At 50.5% G+C, this 18,816-nt stretch overlaps 1 protein-coding gene across 4 annotated transcripts in view; it reads left to right on the forward strand.

Annotated features, from left to right (window-relative positions):
- The window catches only part of L3MBTL3 (L3MBTL histone methyl-lysine binding protein 3), a 473,146-nt gene that overhangs the window by 152,744 nt on the left and 301,586 nt on the right, over positions 1–18,816 (forward strand). For all 4 annotated transcript variants that reach the window (XM_078682529.1, XM_078682531.1, XM_078682528.1 and 1 more), the window contains exon 6: positions 1,162–1,219. In XM_078682529.1, coding sequence (XP_078538655.1) covers positions 1,162–1,219 — 58 coding nt within the window. The remainder of the gene's footprint in view (positions 1–1,161; positions 1,220–18,816) is intronic.

The following is an 18,816-nucleotide window of genomic DNA, read 5'->3' on the forward strand; positions in this document are numbered from 1 at the left end:
ACTTGTATGGTTAGGCTGACAAATGATCTTTCCTGTTACTAAAATTTACCATTTCCAAGTTCCTGCCTCTCCTTTAACATTCACAATTGTCTGTCCTTCGTGACACTGTGTATCTCCTGCTTGTTGGTCTCTAGAACATTGTAACTTGCTCATGATTGTCTTTACTCTCCTGATGGATTTCTCATGAACGATTAGTTGCTCCTATTTATGCACTTAAGGGTGGGTCCCTTTCTCACTTTGCCACTGGATTCCAGCTAGCTTGGCTGATAAGGGGTGTTACCCCAAAACCGGTCCCAGGATGCTTGTTTCCGGTCGAGGGAAGACCTGGCTAGTTAGTTTGGGCTGGACTGTTCCCATGAGGCACAGGGCCAAGACTAATTTGCAAGTAGCGGGGTCAGAACTGGGCTGGCGAAGTAAGCTAAAGAACAATGATGAATTCATCCCAGATCTGTGACTGGGGGTGAGTGTCTGAAAAGTTTCAGCGCTCCCTCCATTATCTCTTTGTGTTTGCTTCGAATGAAAGGATCTGCAAACATTTCGCACAGTTCAAAAGAAAAGGTACTCAGTCTGCTGTTTTAAAGAGAGAGAGAGAGAGAGAGAGAGAGAGAGAAAAGGAGGGGGAGAAATATGTATCAGTGATTCATATACTGAACCTCTACTTAAGATTTGATTGCTAGTACTTAGAGTTCCAGAGCGACTTCTATGTTATCGGCTGGGTAGTAATTATATATGTGCAATCTTAAATCAGAAATCTGACTGTAATGCGTCAAAGCTCTTTATAAGAGGAAGGGTAGATACAGGTAACTTAGTTAAAGAATGCTCTGAGAGGGATGTGCCCTTGTGGAGAGCTAGTAATGAAGGAAATTGAAAGGACAAACCTGCTTATATGGTGTGAGGTTTTACTGTTTCGTAGTGTCTGGAAATGACAATTATTAGTGGGATGCATTAAGGTATGGCACTTTTTCCTTGCCTTTTGCTGATAAGAGCTTGCAACTTCTGGAGGATATTTGACCTTTGACGTATTGAGAAGGATTAATGCTCGGTGCTTTGCAAGGTTTGTGAAAAAATCGTCAAACTGCACCATGCCAGAGTGAATGATTATGTACAGATTTAACTAACTTGTCATTAGCTACTTCATAGTATCCATTCCCCTTTCCGCAGGAGAAAAGTAGAACAAACATCCTAAAAGGACGGAAAAACACAAAGCAAATGAAAACAGGTAAGTCATGACACCCAAATTCATGATTATTTTGCCCTACCTGCATCCTATGATATGGTGGAGGACCTAAGTAATTTAATGTATTATGTAGTTTGGTTTTTATATTATTTTATGTAATATTCACATAGAAAATGAAATGAAAGATGATTGAGATTGTGTGTGTGTGTGTGTGTGTGTGTGTGTTTGCGTGCATGTGTGGCTGTGTTGGCGTGTGTGTGTGTTTATTTTCCGGTCCTTTTCTGGTATGTATGTGTACCCGAATGCAAGGTGTATGTGGGAGTAAACACAACATGGTTGGGTGTAGTGTACCATATGGGTGTTTTGCCTGTGTGCTGCTTCTGTTTTGTGCAGTTTTGTGTTTGGTGAATGTGTGTGGTTGAATAGGCTTATGCTATGTGTGAGCCCTCGCTCTAGCATATCACTTCTGCTGCATTTCTCTCTCTGCGTCACAATTCTCTCACTGTCAACCTCTGAATAGCTCTGCTCCTCTCTTTAACTGCCTGACATCTCAGTTTACCTTACCATTTGTTTACTGCTTCATTTCTGTATCCTACCTTTCTACTTATATCTACCTCTGCTCTCTACCATTCCTCTATAATTACCTTACCCCTTTTTAGGTTTCGCTGGAGGGCGGAGCTCTTAGCTCCGCCTCCAGAGAAATCTCTTGATTTCAGTAAGGAAAATGGAATACGCCCCCCCCTGTCCCATTGGCTAGCTCCATAAATGGAGGCTAGCCATTGGAACAGAGATCTGTCCGTCATTCACGGACCAGATTCGTGGGCGTTCCCTCGATTTTTTTTTTTTCCCTGGGCGTTCCGCTATCCACCCTTTTTGCATCGTCATTGGGCGGTGGGCGGAGTTTCGTTTTTTTTTTTTTCTTCTGGGTTTGTTGTCACTCCATGCCGACCACGGCCGCCGGAGGAAGCCCAGGTGAGTGCTTGTTTTTAAATCTTGCCTTCCCGCGTCCTTTCTCTGTGTCCGTTACTTTCCCGACCCCCTCCCGCTCTCCGTTCCTTCCCCCCCCCCGCTCTCCGTTCCTTCCCCCCCCCCGCTCTCCGTTCCTTTCCCGCTCCCCCCCCCGCTCTCCGTTCCTTTCCCGCCCCCCCCCCCCCGCTGTGCACTTTGATTGATACTCTCTCCCTTCGGTAAGCGGATGGCCCGTGTTTAAAATATTATTTTTTCCTCACAAGTTCGTTAAAATGTGTTCACTCTAAAATACCAGCTGTAATAGACTATACTCGTCACCACCATGGGCGCTAAGACTCTGTGTACAAACAGTCGCGGGCCTCGCGGGCGGATGCTGCTGTCTTGTCCCAAGTCCCTTGAGGCGGTAAAGAGGCAGGCGACCCCCTTCACTTTGGACGTTCGGCTACATCCAACATGGACGCAAGATAGTGGTTACGCGCGTTCTAGTCGCTGAAGGTGCATCTCCATTCAACGTGCTCGTGTGTATGGATGTCTTTCCCCGTGACGTCATGTAGATGCGACACTCCGGTGAGGCTTCTGGTGTCTATTGCACGTGACGTCACACGAGCCTTCCTAGTGTTTGTTATCACAATGCCGCCCGCGAAGAAGAAGCGCGAGGCAGAGGCGAAGTCTCAGGTGAGGGCATATCCGGGGCAAAGGGCAAGGGTTACAGGCATAAGTAGGAGCTTTGAAACATGAGGTGTGACACGACGTTCCACTGACCACTTATATTCACAGCATCCTTTTTCACACCCTTTCTCAAAAGACCTATTCGCTCGTTGCATTGATCCTCGATTGACTAGTGACCCACTTTCCTAACAAGTCATGACTTGATTCACTGTGCCAGCCCTCCTTTCCTTCATGGATAGGTGTCCACCCCTTATCTTCATTAACTCTCTGTTGCATGGATCATTTAATAAATTCGAAGATCACGCTGGAAAAACGATCTTTTTAATAAATAACAAACTTTAGTCCAATACAAGGATCTAGAGAAAGAGGCCAGCTCACAGGCATCCAGCAACCGATTGCCCAGATGTTCTTGAGCACCCACCAAGTTCTTATTAGAATGTATCAAAGATTCTAATACAAACACAGTACAGTGACTAATAATGCATATAGTATGACAATGCCACAGTACTTCCATGTTCAGATAATAGGAGCCATAACCCTGCTGATCAGTTGTTATGCAAAGTTTCAACTACAGTGAAATAATGTTTTTTTTTTTCTTCCTGTAATACGTTTTACATTTCTTTATATACTTTTCTTTCATGTTTGATCGGGTTTAGGTACTTTTTCAGGATATTGCATTATGCCCTTTTCCGAAAAGATATTTGTCTCTCTGCCTGAATAGGTCATAGGTTTTTCCAAATTAAGGTCATACATTGTATTGGACCACATGACACATTGACGTATTTTTTAACTGATGAATTCCTACGTATATAATGCTTACACGCACCTGGCACCTTGAAGCAACCTGTATGTTTTTTTTGTGCGCTAAGATAAATGCAGTTTGATTTTGAATCTTGATGGATTCTACATAGTCGTATTGTGGAATGTTTTCACATGGCAGTTTGACATATATATTTTTTTAACGCTGATGAATTTTTACGCTTACAATGTTTACCAACACTCATCACTTTGACGTAACCTGTATGGTTCTCTGAGGATTAGGACAAATGCAGTTTTTTTATTTACTTTGATGCATTTTATGGTTATTAGTTCTAATCGAATTGCCGAATGAGCCGGTAATGTATGATAACGTCAGATTGCAGGATATGTACTATAATATGTCATTTTGTGATGATTTTTATTAATTCTGTAGTGTAGTGTGGCCTGCATCCTGCCCAATAGTCAGTGGGTCAGTTTTCCGTTTTTTTTATTTTCCTGTTTCCTGTTCTTGTGTCAGTGGTAGAAGGCCCTCCTCATCTTTTATTAGCAATGATAACTTCTTACATAGAGTTTCAATGCTGTTGTTTCTAGATGCTGTAAACAACAGGTGTTACTACTGCCCAATTCAATGGTGCTCATTGTACCCACCTCCGAAGCATAGGGATCGGAGTTGGCCTTGCAGGGCTCAATGTTATGACCTGCAGAAGATGAATATGTAATTACTGACCGGTATTGCAGGTTAACATTAGTGGGGTGGGTCCCCAATTCCTTCCTTATTAATAGCAGGGTCTTCATCGCCCTCCTTCGTTTTCGTATGCTGTAAAAGATTCTGCATTCCACCTCCTTCATAAGTGATGCCTGCCTCTCTCTTCTATCGTGAGGGGTAGTGGTAGCGGTGTCTGTCTCCCTCTCCCTTCATTAGAGGTAGCAGGGTCTCTCTTCCTTCATTAGAGGTAGCAGGGTCTCTCTTCCTTCATTAGAGGTAGCAGGGTCTCTCTTCCTTCATTAGAGGTAGCAGGGTCTATCTTCCTTCATTACTGATAGCAAGGTCTGCCTACATCTCTCTCTTCATTCCTGGAGGCACGGTCATTTTACCTCTTCTTTCATTTCAGATAGGAGGGTATGTCTCACCTCGTGGCTAACTCCTCACACAATGCCACGCATGCCGCTCTTATAGATTACCAGCCTCTGTCCATTGCAGAGTCTTTATTCTCCTATCATGAAGCCCCGTCCCCGCGGCACGGTAAGCATCTAAAGAACTAGCCCAGAAAACAGCTTACTCGCCGTCACAGTTACTCCCCATGCTTGAAGCTGCTCCTCGAGGCTGGCTGTTTCTGCGGCCTCAATAACAAGAAAAAACATTTTTTAATGAACTGCATTTGTAACACGTTGCCAGGACTTCAACCCCGCTTCTATTTCTGGGCAGTTTTAAATAACGCGAAAGTAGGTATTGGAGTGCTTTACATGAGCACCAACTACATTACACAAGTACATTAGGTAATGTTATTCTTTCTGTGCTGTGGCATTTCTGAAGTAGCGTCCAAACCTGGGCCTGTGGTGTTCCTGGATCCAAAGCACAGTGGTATGCAGTAGTGTACGAGGTTGTTATTCCTCCACTATAGTTGTACGCCGTCTTCTTCCCAGTTCAGTGGTATTTGTCCCTCGCAGTTACAATTGCAGCCTCTCTCGTGTAGTCAGGACATAATGTTTCTACTTCTGAGGTTTCATTTAGCTATTTAAGGTATTCTGGGAGTTGTTTTCGTTTGAGTGGCAGGCCGGATACCAATGGTTTGTTCAGAATAGGCAAGCACTGGAAACATGGCTGTGCTTGCTTCCCTGCCCCCTGGCTGTGCTTGCTTCCCTGCCCCCTGGCTGTGCTTGCTTCCCTGCCCCCTGGCTGTGCTTGCTTCCCTGCCCCCTGGCTGTGCTTGCTTCCCTGCCCCCTGGCTGTGCTTGCTTACCTGACCCCTGGCTGTGCTTGCTTCCCTGCACGTGCTTGCTTCCCTACCCCCTGGCTGTGCTTGCTTCCCTGCCCCCTGGCTGTGCTTGCTTCCCTGCCCCCTGGCTGTGCTTGCTTCCCTGCCCCCTGGCTGTGCTTGCTTCCCTGCCCCCTGGCTGTGCTTGCTTCCCCGCCCCCTGGTTCCCCTTCCCCTGGCTGTGCTTGCTCCCCTGCAACCTGGCTGTGCTTGCTTCCCTGCCACCTGGCTGTGCTTGCTTCCCTGCCACCTGGCTGTGCTTGCTTCCCTGCGCCCTCTCTGTGCTTGCTTCCCTGCGCCCTCTCTGTGCTTGCTTCCCTGCCCCCTCGCTGTGCTTGCTTCCCTGCCCCCTCGCTGTGCTTGCTCTCCTGAGTTTGTGTGTGGCTCTGGGTGGGTGTGTGTGGCTCTGGGTGGGTGGGTGTGTGTGGCTCTGGGTGGGTGGGTGTGTGTGGCTCTGGGTGGGTGGGTGTGTGTGGCTCTGGCTCTGGGTGTGTGTGGCTCTGGGTGTGTGTGGCTCTGGGTGTGTGTGGCTCTGGGTGTGTGTGGCTCTGGGTGTGTGTGGCTCTGGGTGTGTGTGGCTCTGGGTGTGTGGCTGTGTGTGTGGCTCTGGGTGTGTGTGTGTGTGTGTATGGCTCTGGCTGTGTGTGGCTCTGGGTGTGTGTGTGGCTCTGGGTGTGTGTGTGTGTGTGGCTCTGGGTGTGTGTGTGTGTGTGTCTCTGTGTGTGTGGCTGGCTCTGGGTGTGTGTGTGGCTGGCTCTGGGTGTGTGTGTGGCTGGCTCTGGGTGTGTGTGTGTGTGGCTCTGGGTGTGTGTGTGTGGTAGTAATTGCTGTCTGCTGAGCTCGTCCGTAGGGTACAATAGGTCTCACATTTGCGAGAGATTAAGCTAATGGCAATGTAAATGACAATGCCATTTATCTGTTTTCAAAACCAACACATAAATACAAATTTTGTCATTTACAATGCCAATAGCTCTAACTTTTCCAAAGGCGAAACCATTGCATTGTAAATGCTTGTTCTCTACCTGTTTTTCCTTCTCCTTGATAACTCTCTCGCTGCATCTGCTTCTCTATTGAAACTCATCACTCTACAGTGTAACTCTCTGTTTTACTCTCTCTACCTTTGTATCAAGTTCAACTTTCTTTCTCTACCATACTGCTATCTCTGCATTTCACTATGTCTCTCTTTATACCCTTCACCTCTTTCTCGCTACCATGCTCTTGGCTTCCCTACCCTCATTACGAGAAATGTGTTTGTATACCTCTTCTCATCTTGATCCTCTCGCTAGCCCGTGGCTGTATTTCTGTATCCCTTAGTAACTCATCTGTAGTAGTCACACGAGTAGTCTATCCCTACCTATTTCTTCCTCTGTCTCTAATTCGCCTCTATTTCTACTTTGCCTCCTGCTCTCATTCTGGCTTGCATTTGTCCTTTTTCAGTTCCTTCTCCTTACCTATAGGTATGTCAACCTCATTAAAAAAAAACGTACCTAGATCTCTCTACCTCTTTGTACCTTTCTGTATCTTTTTAGCTGTGTCACATTTTTCTCTTTACTTTATGCCACTCCCTAACACATCTTTTACTTTACATTGCATTTATCTGTACCTTTCTTTTTACCTCTCGGTCTTTCCCCTGTCTTCCACCTTCTCTCATTTCTGTTACTCAGCACAGTTGGAGGGTTTTCTCTAACCAGTGACTTGTACATCAAGAAGGAGGAGAGGGGGATAACGCAGGGGAAGAGAATTAAGGAGAAAATTATCGCATTTCATTGGATGGAATGGTGGAAATCCTAGAAGAAGCGCTTTGATTTCTACCGTTGCAGATGGAATGTCAGGTGTGGAGGGGGATTTATATATGGTTATAAATATATCCACCTATTAAAGTTACATTTCATAATGACTTACGAATACATGTTCAAGCTTTCATTTGGTAATATTTGCCTGGAGCAAACTAGGCTTATTAATCTTTCGGCTGTTTTTTCCTGCTTTTTTATCTGAAAGTTTAGCATAGAAGTAGATATGGTTAGGCCTCACAGAGCATTGAATCAGCTGAAAATTGGTAATAATTAAAAAATGTTTAGAATAGAGGGCCCCAAAATATGTTTTGACTGGGGCCCCAAAATGTCTTCTGGTGGCACTGGCTATGTAACTTGACAGGGGACACCAAGATGATCAAATAATTGATGTAGTTAGTGGACCTTTAACTCTTTTACGCTTCTATAAAAGGTATACTTGTCAGACTTGGAACTTAAAAAAAAAACACTTTTGGCAATACCAGTCATTGGTTTTATGGAATGCACAAAGAGAACTTGCTCTTAAAGTATACTTAAAAACCAAAGTGCTTAACGGTCAAGAAGCCCTACCTACAGATCTACACCGGCAGCATGGTAATGAGGACTGGTTAATACTTTTCTTCAAAAGGTACTCTCTAATTTGCATATCAGTCTGTCAGTCACCCTCCTTTTTCCAAAAACTAAAGCCATTCGGTGGAAGGGCCCTACATACACACTTGATGTAAGAATGGTCATTACACATTACGTACAAGAAACAAGATCTTTCAAGAATACAGACCAGTTCTTTGTGGGATAGGCGAAACTAAAGCAAGACTGATAGTAAAACGTAGACCAGAAACCGAGGTTACACTTTGAAACAGAGAAATCGGTAACTTTGCCCTTTTTGGGTTTCTTCTACTGTCTGTTGTCGTAGAGGATTTGTGGACTAAACCAAACTTTGGGTCCGCCCATTGCTTATCTTTTTTAAAAAAAATTATATTTTTATTGATTTCAGTAACATGTGTACAAAAAACATTTAGCAGTAATTATCGGATTATTCATCTCATTACAGTTCTTACAAGTGTCATCGTCCTTTATACATCAATCCATTCTTTCTCGTCTGCATTTCTGCGCATCAACCAACTCCACCATGGGGGACACACATATATCTCCGCGATAGGCGTCCACTTGGACCACTTCTTATCCCATTTTTTGGGCCATCCCCTGGCTACAAAGACCACTGTCTCCACCGGCTTGCATCTGTCTAGTTCTTTCGCCCACAAGGATGTGGAGGGTGGACTGCTCCCGCCCCCCCTCCCCCAATCCTTCGCCTATTCCCTCTTAACCAATGTGTAGCCTAGTGTCGCCATCCGTTGTTCCGTATCAGTAAGGTCATTTGCGGCCCAAATGTTCAATAACACCAGCTGTGTAGTCAGGGTCATCTCCTTCTCTAATGCTGTCTGCATGTGATTTGTGGCTTCTTCCCAGAAGTGGCGTTTGGCAGAACAGCTCCAGACCGTATGATAGAAGGTGGATTGTTGCTAGCAGCCCCTCAGGCAAAGGTCGTCGGGTCTGGTTCCTAGCTTTGCCATTAGTTTGCCGGTCATATATGATCTATGGAGAATCCTAAGCTCTATCAGTCTATATCGTTGTGTGATGGCTGCTTCCCTTGGGGACATAAGAGCCAGATACCAGCGCTCGTCATCAATCTGTCCCAGATCTCCCTGCCACTGCTCCCTAAGTTTACTAAACGCTTTTGGGAGGTTGTTACATACTTTTTTATAGGTCAAAGATATAGCTTTGGAGGGTAGTAACCCGTCCAGCAGGCGGTCTTCCAGAGGCGATGATTCCGGTATGTCTTCTAAGTTTAAAAGGGCCGATTGTAATGCATGTCGTATTTGCAGGTACCTGAAGACCTCTCCCTGATTCAGTTGATAGTGTTTCTGGAGTTCCCCAAACTTGAGAATTGAGCCCTTTTAAACCATATCTCCTACCACTGAAATAACAATCCTGTCCCACTTGTTGAACCCAGGTTGGAAACCCAGCATGCCAAGTTTCTGGGCATACCACAATGGTGTCTCCTTCGTGAGAGTAGCCGCCCAGCCCAGGCGAGAATTTGCTTTGTGCCAGATATCTAGTGTGTAGGAGGTGGGCCCAAAATATTTATTTTTCCTGTTTCTTGTGTATAAGGCCCCCATATACCCCGAGCAGTCCATTTGGTACCTGTCTAGAGCATATGCCGGTTCAGTAGGGGGGCGATACACCCAGTGATTGACGGCTTCCAGCTGTGCTGCCCAATAGTAGAGCTCTAGGTCCGGCAGTGCTATACCTCCATTGTACCAGCCTTTTTTTTTTTATTTCCTCAGTGCCACCCTAGGGGCTTTACCATCCCTCAGCAATGTTCGTACCACGCTTTCCACTTCTTTAAAGTAGGAATCGGGGACTCTCTGTGGACTGTTCTGGAGAATATATAAAAACCGCGGGAGGGCCAACATTTTTAAAAAAGCCGCGCATCCTACTAGGGATAGCGGCAAGGACCTCCAGTGTTTCACATCCCTTCGTAGCCTGGTAAGCGAGGGAGCCAGCTTAGAATTATGAAAAAGAACCTGTTCCGAGGTGACAGACACCCAAATACTTGAAGCCTTCCTTCGCTACTGATAGCTTACAATTTGCTGGAAATCACGGTACCTGGCCCCGGAGCACAAATAATACTGACTTATTCCAATTTATCCCATATCCAGAGTATTTCCCGAAATTTGTGAATATGTTGAGCACTGCATGTATAGACTTGTATGGGGAGGCAAGGTATAATAGTATGTCATCAGCATACAAGGATATGCGATCCTCCAAGTCCTCCGCCTATCGCAGCCCCCGCACCATCACATCCCGACGCACCCACGCCACCAGAGGCTCCAGTATGAGGGAAAGTATCAGCGGAGACCGAGGACATCCCTGTCTGGTACCCCTCCTCTGCCTAAATGCTCGGGACGTGTAGTTATTCACTCTCACTTGTCCCTGTATATCTGTATATAATAGTTTAACCCATCCTATAAATCTGGGCCCCAATCCCACCTTTTCAAGGACTGCAAATAAGTATGGCCATACTATTGAGTCAAATGCCATAGAGGCATCCAAGGACAATACCACTGCGTCCTCCTCCATAAATTCCCTATTCGCCATCACATTGTGTAGACTGCGTATGCTGACTGACGTGTTTCTCCCTGGCATAAAGCCAGATTGGTCAGGGTGAACCAGGGAAGAAATGACTGCCTCAAAAACACAATGAACTTCTTGGGTCTATAACAGCTTGGAACCAGCAAAGAAAAGAAGGTGTGTCTCTCTAGCGGAACCTAATCGAGGAATGATCCCTTTTAGGACGAATGCCCTCACTCACCATAGGTGACATGCATCATCATTTGGGCTTTCTCTTCCCAGTGGGAATACCTGAGGGCTGCGACCACCTCACTGAGAGGTGGGAACTCTGGGATGTTTTGTTGTTATATATACAGCAGGTATGGATGCTAAAATCCCAAAAGTGAGCAATGTAGTGATGTGAGGAAGCAGCGCAATACGTGAATGAAGGGTGAATTAAAACTGCCTAGTGCGGATGAAAAGGAACTTTATTAACTCATCTGGACTGGCAGGGTTAAAACACAGTGCTAAGCAGTATGTAATTAAACTGCTGGATTGAAAAAGGTCGACATGTTTCAGCCATTTGTCATCTAACAAGTATGTGTGGCTTTCTTCAGGACCAAAAAACAAAGCTACTGCTGTGAACGCGGAGAGAAAGAAAAGTAAACTCTAATACAAAACCAGTAATCCTAGTTGAGATTCGGCATCACTGGAACTTATCCAATTTAGTAGGACAAGCTAGCCCACCTCAACCTGGTTACAACCCAGGGAAGGGAGCCCCGCTCTATCCGTCGATACGCCGGACGTTGCAACTTCGACCTTTTTATTGAATTTCAACACAGACAAACAAATCCGCAAAATCACGGCTAGTAGATATTCAGGTACATCGTCAAACTCCATATGACCCCGGTACTGCACCCCGTGAGGTGGAAAACCACAGGTACAAAGCGAATGATACTCTTACTCTTCGACAGCGCCCAGCCATTTACCCCACACCCTCTGATATTTCTTGGGGCATCCGCGTGCTGTGTACAGAGCTTTCTCTTATGTCGCGCACCAGTCCACGCCTTTGCGCCACTTTCCCAGAGTTGGTGAGTCGGGACAAATCCATTCGGCCGCTATGTCGCGCTTGGCAACTATCATTGCTGTGTTAGAGGTCTTATCGTTCCGGGACCCGCCCAGCCTGTCCGTTATCCCCAGTAGCGAGTGTCGTGAGGAACTGTCCACTCCAGGACCTCCGTAAGTTCTTCTTCAATGGCACCCCAAAAAGTTGCCAGCTGGGGACAGGACCAGACCAAATGGAAAAAATCTGCTGGGGCCTGGCCCCACCGAGCGCATGATGCGCCAGAGCGTAGCCCCGCTCGATGAAGGCATACCGGGGTGAGGAAAGTGGCGTGCAAATAGTATAGTTGAATTAGTCTAAGTTTGGCGGAGGCTGTAATTGTTCTAGGCGCCATAAGCGCATCGCGCCAATCCATTTCGTCCAGGGGCCCCACCCAGTCTGTCCATTGACCTTTCAGTCTGTCCAGGGAGGCGGGAGTATTGTTAATTAAGGTGCGGTATATACAGGAAATGCCCCCCCGCCCCAACCCCCCAATAGCGTCTGGGCCTCCATGGGGCTGTAGTCCGGGAGCCGAGGGCCATCTGCGACATGTGTGTGAAGGGCGTGTCTTAACTGTAAATATCTGTAAAATTGGGAGGGGTGTAGGGAATAGCGATTGCGCAGATCTTGGAAGTAAAGCATATGGCCCTTCGCCCAAATGTCCCCAAGCAGTGTTATAACTATGAGGACCCAGGTTCTGAACCCGGGTAAACCGCTCACCTCCCGGAGCCAAACCCCAGAGGGGGGTGGATTGGGTCAATTTACCGGCCCAGCCGGTATGGAGCAGTGACGCCCGCCAAGCCAGGAATACCGAGCGCGTCCCGTCTGGCAGCCGGATCGGGACGGGCTCCGTACAACATGGCTTGTACTTTAGAAAATCCCATCCCACACAACTCCAGCCGGAAGGCCGGATCAGACCATCCCACGTTTAACCAATCATGAACCACTAGCAAACGTATGGCTATATAGTAGAGATATAGGTGCGTCTTGCCCATTCCCCCATCAAAGGAAGGAATCCTGCATGCGGTGAGGGCCAAGCGCGGCCTCCCGCCGCCCCATAAAAATCAGGTCATTAGGCCGTCTAACTCCTTAGACCAGGATCTGGGGAAACAGAACGGGGTGTTCTGGAGGACATAGAGGAACCTAGGGAGGATCAGCATTTTAAACGAGGCGACCTGGCCTAGAACGTTCAGGGGCAGTGTCTTCCACTTCTTTGGTCTTTTTGACCAGTGGGGCCACGTTGAGGGACCATCCCAGTTCTGGGAGCATGGTGATCCATATTCCAAGATATTTAAAGGAATTCTGTCGGATCGGAATATTGGACTGCCAATCATAGCAGTCCCTTGACAGATGAAGTGGGACCAGTACTGATTTCCCGGGGTTCAGCCTAAGACCTGATGCATGCCCAAACGCCTGCAACAGCCGGAGACAGTGTGACCCCGAGGAAGCGGGCTCGGCCAGAAAGAGCAGGACGTCATCCGCATAAAGCGCAATCTTGTCGGTGTCGGTATCCGGCCACTCCCATCCCTTAACAGAGCAAACAGAGGTGAAAGGGGACAGCCCTGCCGCGTGCCCCTGGGAATGGGAAAGGCCTCGGACAAGACGCCGTTCACCAGTACCCTCGCCCGCGGCTGCTCGTATAGCACCCAGACTAAAACCCGGAATCGGGGCCCAAATCCCATCTCCATCAACACGTCTTGGAGGTAAGCCCAATCCACCAAATCGAAAGCTTTTTAGAAATCAATAAAGAGGAGGGCCAAATAAGGGGTGAGTATGTGTCGGTGGGCCAGTGCCGATTGCACCCTCCGGAGGCAATGACTGGTTGCGCGTGCGGGTATAAAGCCACATTGGTCCGATTGGACCAACGTGGACAGGTGCGGCTTTAGCCGTTGGGCCAGGATGGTGGCATAAAGTTTGATCTCTATATTGAGGAGGGATATGGGCCGGTAATCCGTGCAGTGATGGGAGGGGGGCTGGGTTTTCGGGATGACCACAAAAGTGGCAATGTCCGTCTCCGGCGGGAAGGAGCCCCGATCAAGGGCCTCCTGAAAAAGGTCAGCCAAGTGGGGCACTAGTGTGTCGCGGTAAGCTGCATAGTATTCTTGCGGGAGACCGTCTGGCCCCGGATTCTTACCCAGGGACGTAAGAGAAATGGCTTCCTCAATTTCTTTCCAAGAGATGGGGCGGTCCAGGTCTTTCTGGGCTGCCTCCTCCAACCGGGGGAGACTGACGCGATTCCCACCAAGGAGACCATGGAGCGACGATTCGGGAGTTTGTGCAGCATACAAGCGCCGATAGTAGCGAGCAAACATGTGTGCCATCACTAAGGGGGCGTTGCATGCCGTTCCTTGTTCATCCACCACTTCAGGAATTATACAGTTCACACTGGGAAAGGTGGCCAGCCTGTGCAAAATCGTGCCATTTTTGTCCCCCCACCCATAAATTTGCGCCACTGAGGACCTCCAGAGGAGCTTGGCCGCATCCAGAGACAGTTGTCTAATTTCGGACCGGAGAAGGGCCAGTTGCCGACTTTGGGCGGCGTTGACAAGCAGGGAAGGGGATTGTTCCGAACAAAGCGCCTGCGCTTCTTTCGCTGTGATTTCCCAATGTTGCTCCTGCCTCAGCTTCTTGAGATGCCCCTTTGCGAAGCACCGGATGGTTGCCTTCCCAGCCTCCCATAGGGTACCCGGGGAAGATACGGAGCCCTCGTTAGTGAGGACGTATTGTTCGAGCTCCTTCCCTATCGTCTTCTTGAAATCTTTGTCTTGGAGGAACCACGCATTCATCCTCCACGTTTGGCGAGCAGAGGGAGGAGGAGCCCCTGTACTAAGGAGGACCGGGGATTGGTCTGAAATTCCCCTTGGTAGGATACGAGTGTCTACCACTGTTGAGCAGTCAGTGGCAGGGAGAAAGATCATGTCTATGCATGCCTGCGTGTGGTGGGCTGCGGAGGTGTGAGTAAAGTGGGATGCCCGCGGGTGCTACGTGCACCATACATCACAGAGGCCCAATGACTCGGACCATGACCTCAATTGTTTGGCTTGCGCGATGCGGACAGTAGAGGGGAGGGCCTGTTGTGTTTATTTTTGGACTGGAGACCGCATTGAAAACACCGCCCATAACCATGACGCCTAGTGGGAGAGTGGCGAGGAGGGCGGAAGTCTGTGTCAGTGTAGAGGTAAGCATAGAGGGAGGCGAGTATGCGAACATAAGATGGAGCGGGGAGCCGGCCAGAGAGCGGTTTACCGTCACATACTCACCTTGAGGGTCGTGGATCACCCAGGACGGAACAAAGGGTAGGCTGCGCCGCATGAGGACGGCCACCCCTCGGGAGCCCCTGGAGAAGCCGGAGTGCCACACTCTGTCGTACCTGGCAAGAAAGGGGCAGCAGTTACACAAAAGGTGAGTCTCTCGGAGAAGGAGGATGTCAATGTGGAGGCGCTGCACATAGCACAGGACCGCAGTGCTCTTCAGCCTGTCCAGGAGGCACTTTCCAGGATAGAACGTGGAGGGAGGTCCCGAACGTGATGTCATCAGTTATGGTGGGTGGTGTCTGGGGCTGGGCCGCAACGCCTCTTTGGGTGGTGTTAGTGTGAGCTGGAGCCGATATGCGTGTGGTTGTTCGCGCGGAATAAGAGATAGTACAATCTTAATAGTTCAGGCATATACCTGTCCGTGGGAGCTGAAGCCACAGAACAACTGAAAGAACAACAACTGGGGAAGAAATCCCCCCATCTACCCCATCCTCCTCTCCCCCCACCCTACACTTCGAGAACTGCAGCATCTGTCGACCCCCTGTTTAAACTAAACCAAACTAAAACGCTCGGATCGGTAGCGTGGAGGACCCCTCCAGAAGAACGGATAAGCAGTGCATTGGCATAGAGCAATGTACAGTAACCTAGAAGTCAGTCAGAATCTGACGATCCCCCCCCCCCCCCCACTGAAGCGCTGCACCCCACTGGAGGTCGTTTGTCCAATACTGAACACTTGGTTACTAGAGAGTGGGAGTGCGGGAAAGGTCCGAGTCCACCTGGGCCTGTGGTGGAGACGATCCCAGTAAGATGTCAGCAGATCGGGGCCTGCCGCACGGTGAGGAGCTTGATTGACAGGAGGAGTCCCTGCGGTCAGGAGCCGCCACACTGATGGAGCTGGATGTCGAAGCACGTGACCGGCGCCCCTTATGGGACCTTGTGTGACGCCGTCTCTGGCGTCCCGGTGATCTTGGCCCCCCCGGCTGCGACCCCGTGTGGTCCGAGGCGCCCTCGTGTCTGAGGCGAAGGGGCAGTTCCTCTGTCAGCCATGTCCATGCCGCCTGGGGAGATTCGAAGAATTGTGTTTTGCCCTGAAAAATAACTCGAAGGCGCGCCTGAAATTGGAGTTGGTATTGCCAGCCCAGGGTGCGCAACTTCTTCTTGACCTCCGTGTAGGAGTGCCGAAGGTCTTGGACTTCCCTGGTAGAGTCCGGGAATATCATAATGACGTGGGTTTGGAACCTGAGGGGGCCTCTCGCCCTGGCCGCTCGCAAGATGACGTCACGATCTTTGAAGTTGAGGAGTTTCAGGATAATGGGGCAGGATGGGGCACCAGGAGGAGGCTTGGGCGCCAGGGACCTGTGGGCCCTCTCCACAACAAACCAGTGGAGAAGCGTGGCTCAGTGGTTAGAGGCGGCAGACCCGGAAGCTGAGATCGGCCGTGGACCAGGGTTCGATTCCCCGCCGGGTCTCGGGCTAAAAAAAATTCCACGGACTCGACAATTCTCGCTCCGGTGCCTACTCGACTCACGGGGTCACACTCTGCGACTCTGGGCAATAGCTTGCTTAATCTCCACTACGGCCCCTCGCGGCGGGATGCCTGGCTTTCACCTTGTGGATACCCTGCCGGGGTATCTCACAGGGGAATACCAGGACGGGTTCCCTAAGCAAGCGCCTTGATGCCTTCGGGTGATACGTGCGCTATATAAGTCGCAATACATTTACATGTCGACAGGGCATCAGCCGGCATCCATGACTTGAACCAATCTTCAACGAAGGGGGCCGTCTGTCCCGCTTCTGCTCCCTCGGGGAATCACCACCAGAAGGAGGTTGTTGCGACGTGCGACGTTTTCCGCATCTTCGGCACGCCTGTGAAGCTCCCCGGTACAGGCACAAAGTTGGGCCACCTGATCTTTAAGTTGAGAGATGTCGTCCTCGGCCGTGGAGATGCGGGATTCAGCCTCTGTCAAGCGCGCGGTAGTGTTGCGGAGGTCCTATCTGAGGAGGGACACATCCATCTTGATTTCTCCAATCTTCCCCTCGACAGACGCTTGAGAAGTACTGATAGCCTGGAGGATGGTAGCCAGGTCCGTGCCTTGTGGGGGGGGGAGGTCCCCATGCCGCCCCTCCCCCCCAGCCCTGATTCAGAAGTAGTGAACCTGTCCATCTTGGTCTGTGTGGATGCCTGTGTAGGCTTAGGGCCCCTGTCCCTCCCCATGGGCAGGGGCAGGTCCCAATGTCGCTGCGGCCGCAGGAGACCAATGGGGGTGGGGGTGAAAGTTCGAAGGGGACCGGCAGATGCGTGGGAAGTCCACAAGCAACTCGGGGGGGCTCGCCAGATGGAAGTGCATCGGTGTGACCAGCCGGCCCAAGAGGCATCCGCTCAACAGTTGTTCGGAGAACGCCCCCTCTGTCGATAAACAGACTGCGTTCAGGCCTCAGGGAGCCAGTGAGAGGAAGGCCAGTGCAGCGTATCCCGCCGCCACAGCCCTGGGTTAGTCACAGAATGGGAGGGGGGAACCCTCCGGGGGTGCTATCCAACCACACCGCTGCCGGTGACCTGCTGCTGAACAAGGGAAATGCCCCGGCCCCTCCTACGCAACAGGTCTCAAACCTGTCACCAGAGGACGTCTCACCACGCTCAGTCCGGTTGGGGGGGGGCACGCCCGCGGTGGCAAGATGATGGTCGTTGGCGCAGGCAGCCTTCAGGGCCAGCTGTAATCCCACAGCAGGCCGCGACTTGCCCGGGCCCACCAGAACTAGGGCTCGCCACCTCTCAGCGAGTCATAAATGTTAGGCCCGCAGTTCAAGGCCCAGAGGGGGAGGGAGGGCACGTGTCTCCTGCGCGCGCCTCTGCCCGGCTGATAGCCGAACCCCTCCGCCCCCGGGGGTCAAACGCGACTATAGCTTCAGCAGGGGGGGGTCTGTGCACCACCCGTGGCCTCAGTATGGTGGTCGCCTGCGCTTTCAGTTGTCGGGGCCAGCCGCACTCCCACAGTGGGCCGCGATGTGTGCACCCTCGCTCCTCACCCAACGGGAGCGGCAAGACTCGCAAGGGCCCACTAAATCCAGAGGCCGCCACCTCCTATCGAGTCTTAGATGCAAGGCCCACAGATCCAGGCCCAGGGGGCGAGGGGGGGCGCGCGTGTCTTCCGCTGGCAGCCGAACCCCCCCCCGCACCCGGGGGTCGAGAGCTCAGCAGGGGGATCCGTGAACTACCTCAGGCTGCCCGCCAAGACACGCGGCAGGGCCGGCAGCTGGGAAGGACGTATTGATCACCTCACTGGACCAGGATAGAGGGAGGGGGGGGGAGAAGAGCGCGCTCGCCCGCCCCGCTGCCCGAGCTGACAGCCGGCCTCAGCCCCACTCACCGCCGGGATACGGAGCTGCTGCCTGCAGCTTGGGGCCAACCCGTGAGCTGGACCTGTAGGCGCCCGCAATTCTCCTTACGCCAGCCGAAGCGCTGGCCGGTCATCTGGGGCGTCGGGCATGCGGTTCGCCAGCCCTTACAGCCGCGCCGCAGTCGATCGGACTCCCAAGGTCCGCACAGCTCCCCACACTCCGGCACCACCACCAAGGTCAGGGTGGCAGCGGCGTTCCGACTGCCATCGCCTGTAGAGCTCTGGCCCGTTCCAGCACACAATAACCACCACTGCAGGATGAGCAGGCTGCCACAGGCCACCACCGCCTCCACAGATTCCGCACCGAAATGCCAGACCGAGGAGGATGATGCCGCCCTGTCAGGGACTCCTCCAATGCAGGTAGGACGCTCGGATGGATGCCAATGTGAGCCGGATTAAAGGAGGATGACGGAGGGGTCCGGAGCACTCTTAGAGTGCAACCGCCATCTTGACGCCTGAAGCCACGCCCTTAAATCCAGCAGTTTAATTAGATACTGCTTAGCACTGCGTTTTAACCCTGCCAGTCCAGATGAGGTGATAAAGTTCCTTTTCATCCGCACTAGGCAGTTTTAATTTACCCTTCATTCAAGACACCCTCACCGCCGCCGAGC

Source organism: Lissotriton helveticus, chromosome 3_1 (genome assembly GCF_964261635.1).
Source record: "Lissotriton helveticus chromosome 3_1, aLisHel1.1, whole genome shotgun sequence".
In the NCBI taxonomy this organism is placed as follows: domain Eukaryota; kingdom Metazoa; phylum Chordata; class Amphibia; order Caudata; family Salamandridae; genus Lissotriton; species Lissotriton helveticus.